General features: G+C 48.0%; 1 protein-coding gene across 1 annotated transcript; it reads right to left on the bottom strand.

Annotated features, from left to right (window-relative positions):
* Positions 1-1,211: 1,211 nt before the first annotated feature.
* LOC137909943 (transcription factor Sox-9-A-like) lies at positions 1,212-3,507 on the bottom strand. The gene is made up of 3 exons (XM_068754372.1): positions 2,960-3,507; positions 2,497-2,747; positions 1,212-2,362 (listed from the first exon to the last, which is right to left on the bottom strand). Exons 1-3 carry the CDS (start codon positions 3,385-3,387, stop codon positions 1,530-1,532), a joined length of 1,512 nt encoding a protein of 503 aa, XP_068610473.1. The 5' UTR covers positions 3,388-3,507; the 3' UTR covers positions 1,212-1,529.
* Between the last annotated feature and the right edge of the window lie 530 nt (positions 3,508-4,037).

The raw sequence follows: 4,037 nt of genomic DNA, 5'->3' as shown, positions 1-4,037 counted from the left end.
ACGGAACGTTTCCTGAGTTTTTATCCTGAGGCAAAAAGGACAACTATTTTTTTTATTTCATGGTATTTTCTTTTTTTATTGCAAATACATATACAAAAGATTTTTTTTAAAGACAGAACAAATTCATTGCAAGATCACAGCAGGAAAAAGGAGTATTAGGAACATCAGTTATTTGACACAGAGAAAGGAGAACAAAGCTTGCAGAGCAGAAGCGATGGACGGCCCGTTGCTGATCGCCCAAACAAAAACGCCAAGCTAGAAAAATGTAAAATCCTTGTAACTGAGATTAAAAAAAAGAAAAATCCAGTTATTTCAGGCATAGTTTAAAGTCAAAATCAGAGGAAAATCACAAATTAAAAACAATCTATATGCATTTTGTTAGATAATCCACACAACCCTCTAAAAAAGGGCAAATACATACTTAAAATAGACATTTACATAAGATAAATAAGGAAAAAAAATGATTACAGCATGTATCATTTTGTCTAAGTACCCCCTGGGTGGCAGATCAAAATTCAATTCAAAAAAAGGGCAAAGTATAGTGTCTACATTAAAAAGAGGACAATTGAAGTATAGTACATAAAATAATTACTTTGAAATAAAATTAAAGCTAATAAATAAATAAAGGCTTTAAACTGGATCTGATCAGAGGGGAGTGGTAAAGAAAGCGTTTTGGCCACCAGCCTGTTGGGAGACTGCAGGGGGGGGGAGGGGGGCACCCACGGGGTCAAAAGTGACTTCCTGTTGCTGTCAAACACATGCTGTTGGATGGTAAATGTAATCTCAGCTGTGGCCATAGCACACAACCCACACACACACGCACACAAACACAGACATACGCACGTACAAAAGGTTTGAGAAAAAGTAAAAAATCCAAGGCACAGATGGTGGAAAGGGCTGCAGGCTCCACCGCCAAGACAGCACAGCATTGTGAAACTGAGTATCTCCTCGTGTTCTCTGTATTGCCTCATAGTTTTGTTTCAATCATCAGGACTATTTACTTGAGGGGGAAAAACAAAACAGTTTAAATACAAACCATACTTGCTGAATGGCACACAAAAAGAGTAATAATAATAATAATGATATTTAAAAAAATCTGAGTTTCTTGTAAGAAAATCAATAAATCAGAAACTGCACTACCATGAGTGGTTAGTGGCTGAACTGTTTAAAATATAAAGCTTTGTGTTTTATAACCCTCCCGCCCCTCACCAACTCCATGTTACAAAAAGCCAACATACGAAGGGGAGAAATAAAAAGAAACATACACAGTACCTACTGAAGCATTAACAATCAATAAGTCCTCACAGAGGATTATCCTAAGTCTCTAAAAATATATATATATAGTTTCTATCATGATACAATAGCAAGGCACGATGTGAGCCAATCACAAGTCCAGCTCTCCTCCTCTTTGATTTCAAGTGTCTGAGTCAGGGCGCTGCTCTCAAGGCAGTGCTCACCCTGGGCTAAAGTGTTTTGGAGTACGTGTGTGTTGCCGTGCGCATCATCGTCCGTCAGTCTGCCGGGGCGGCTCAGGGTCTGGTGAGCTGGGTGTAAACCGGAGCCTGCTCCCAGTGCTGTGGGCTGCTCTGAGGGATGGAGGGCACCCCTGTGTTGTCAGCTATGGGTGTGTACATGGGCCTCTGGCTGGGGTTGCTCATGTAGCTGAAAGTCGAATACAGCCCCGAGCCCTGCCCCGCCCCCGCATGGCTGTAGTAGGCGGCAGCAGTTGTGCTGCCCGCCTGGTGGTCGGAGTAGTCGTACTGCTGCGCCCTCGAGATGGCCGGGTAGGAGGAGGAGGAGGAGGAGGAGGAGGAGGCGGAGGAGGAGGGGCTGTAGTGCTGCAGGTTGAAGGGGCTGTAGGCGACATGTTGAGGGGAGCTCTGCTGCTCGCTGTAGTGGGTCGGGCTCAGCTGCTCCGTCTTGATCTGGGTCCTGTGCTGGGCCTGAGCCCCATCTGAGCCCCCGCCGCCGCTCCCCAAGGTTGTAAGGGTGTGCTGCTGCGGTCCCTGCTGGTTTTGGCTTTTAGCCATCCAGGCTGTGACGCCTCCTACCTGTGGGCTGACCGAGGCAGTGCTGCTAATGCTGTAGGTGCCGGTGTAGCTGACTGGGGTGGCGCTGGCGGACCCAGGGTGCCCATTGGGTGGGAGGTACTGGTCAAACTCATTGACGTCAAAGGTCTCAATGTGGGAGATGACATCGCTGCTCAGCTCCCCGATGTCCACGTCGCGAAAGTCAATGTTGAGCTGCCGCCCACCGGTTCCGTCAGGCAGAGAACGGACGCCACATTCGCGCTTTAGGTCCATCTTGCCTGTGCTGAGATCAGTCTTTGGGGTGGTAGGAGGGGTGGGGGGGCCCTGGGAGCCTGCGAGTTAAACATAACAGTAAAATTAGATTTCACAATTACTTTAGTGTTTCGTACAATTAATCAGGCCCGAGGAAATGATTTATCAAGTTTTCTAGATTCTGAATGAGAGAATCGATAATCTCCCTGCTCACCTGAGTGCTCGCTCGGAGAGTGCACCTCTCCCATGCTGGAGGCTGGCGAGTCCGCCTGCTGGAGAGCTTTGAAGATGGCATTGGGGGAAATGTGCGTCTGCTCGCCGCCGTCCTCCAACTCGCTCTGTCCGTTCTTCACTGACTTTCTCCTCCGAGGCTGGTATTTGTAGTCCGGGTGATCCTTCTTGTGCTGCACCCGGAGCCGCTCAGCCTCCTCCACAAACGGCCGCTTCTCTCCTTCGTTGAGGAGTCTGTGCGTAAAAATGACAATTTATTTATGTGTGTACATTGCATTAGTTAAATGCAAAAAAAAGAAACTACAGATATAATGTACGCAATAATTAAGTGGTGCTGCGTGAATTCAGAGGATATAAAGTGTAAACCAACAGAAGCAAACAATAATCACTCTCGATTCTTCCTAAATCGGTGCGTAAACGCGGTAAAGCGGAGTTTTCTCACTCACCTCCACAGTTTCCCCAGAGTTTTGCTGAGCTCCGCGTTATGCAGGTGTGGGTACTGGTCCGCCAGCTTCCTCCGAGCCGCCTGCGCCCACACCATGAAAGCGTTCATCGGTCTCTTAACGTGAGGCTTGTTCTTGGAAGATCCGTTAACGCGCACCGGCATCGGCACGAGGGTCCAGTCGTAGCCCTTCAGCACCTGGGACACGGCGTCGCGGATGCAAGCGGGGAACTTATCTTCCTCGTCCTTCTTGAAGTCTCCGTCCGGTCTGAGCAGCCCGTTTTCCGACGGCCGGGTGTTCTCGGTGTCGGAGCCCGAGCCAGACGGGCATGGAGAGCCCGCGGAGTCTTCGGACATGCTCGGGCTCGGGACATCTGAGAGGCACTTGTCTTGTTCCTCCGTCATCTTCAGGTAAGGGTCGAGAAGATTCATACGAAAAACGGTCTGCTGCCAAATTACGCGCGAAACTGTGGAGTTACTTCTGCTTTCTGGTGCGAGGAAAAGCCTCGAAATAGACTTTACCTTGCCAGGATTAGATGGACCAAAAGCCTTTCGAATGAGAGAAGTGCGTAAAATCGATTTGGAGAGCAAATGAGCTTTACGCATGAGCTTCTAGACTCCTAGGATGAGGGTTTTCTTCCGCGGGTCCGCGCTTGAAAGGGAACGGAACGAGCCAGCAGCTCAGCGTTTGGTTTCAGCTCTGCAGAATGAAACAGTAAAGCGTTCCTTTCTGTTCTCGTACAATCCCCAGAATGCGTGACTGCTTTGCGCTGAAACCGTCCCGCACGCGGACTTTATAACAGTCCACCGTGCCGCGGAGGAAAGCCCGGACCCGATTGGCCAACAGCACGTGACGCCAAAGTAACGGAATTTGATCCCCGTCTACCTTCTTTTGCGCACACACAAAAAAATACACAAACACACACATTCACTTTCTCTCAAACGCACACACACTGCCCAGCAGATAGATTTCATGTTTCCTATCGTCTGTTTATTTAAAAGACGATACAGAGAGAGACTTGCAGCATCTAATCAGATATGTATTTGACAGTTTTATCATAAATTAAAGGATGAAATAAAAA

This window comes from Brachionichthys hirsutus, chromosome 21 (assembly GCF_040956055.1).
Source record: "Brachionichthys hirsutus isolate HB-005 chromosome 21, CSIRO-AGI_Bhir_v1, whole genome shotgun sequence".
In the NCBI taxonomy this organism is placed as follows: Eukaryota; Metazoa; Chordata; class Actinopteri; order Lophiiformes; family Brachionichthyidae; genus Brachionichthys; species Brachionichthys hirsutus.
The sequence above is the reverse complement of the archived record's forward strand: the minus strand, read 5'-3'. Positions and strand labels throughout refer to the sequence as shown.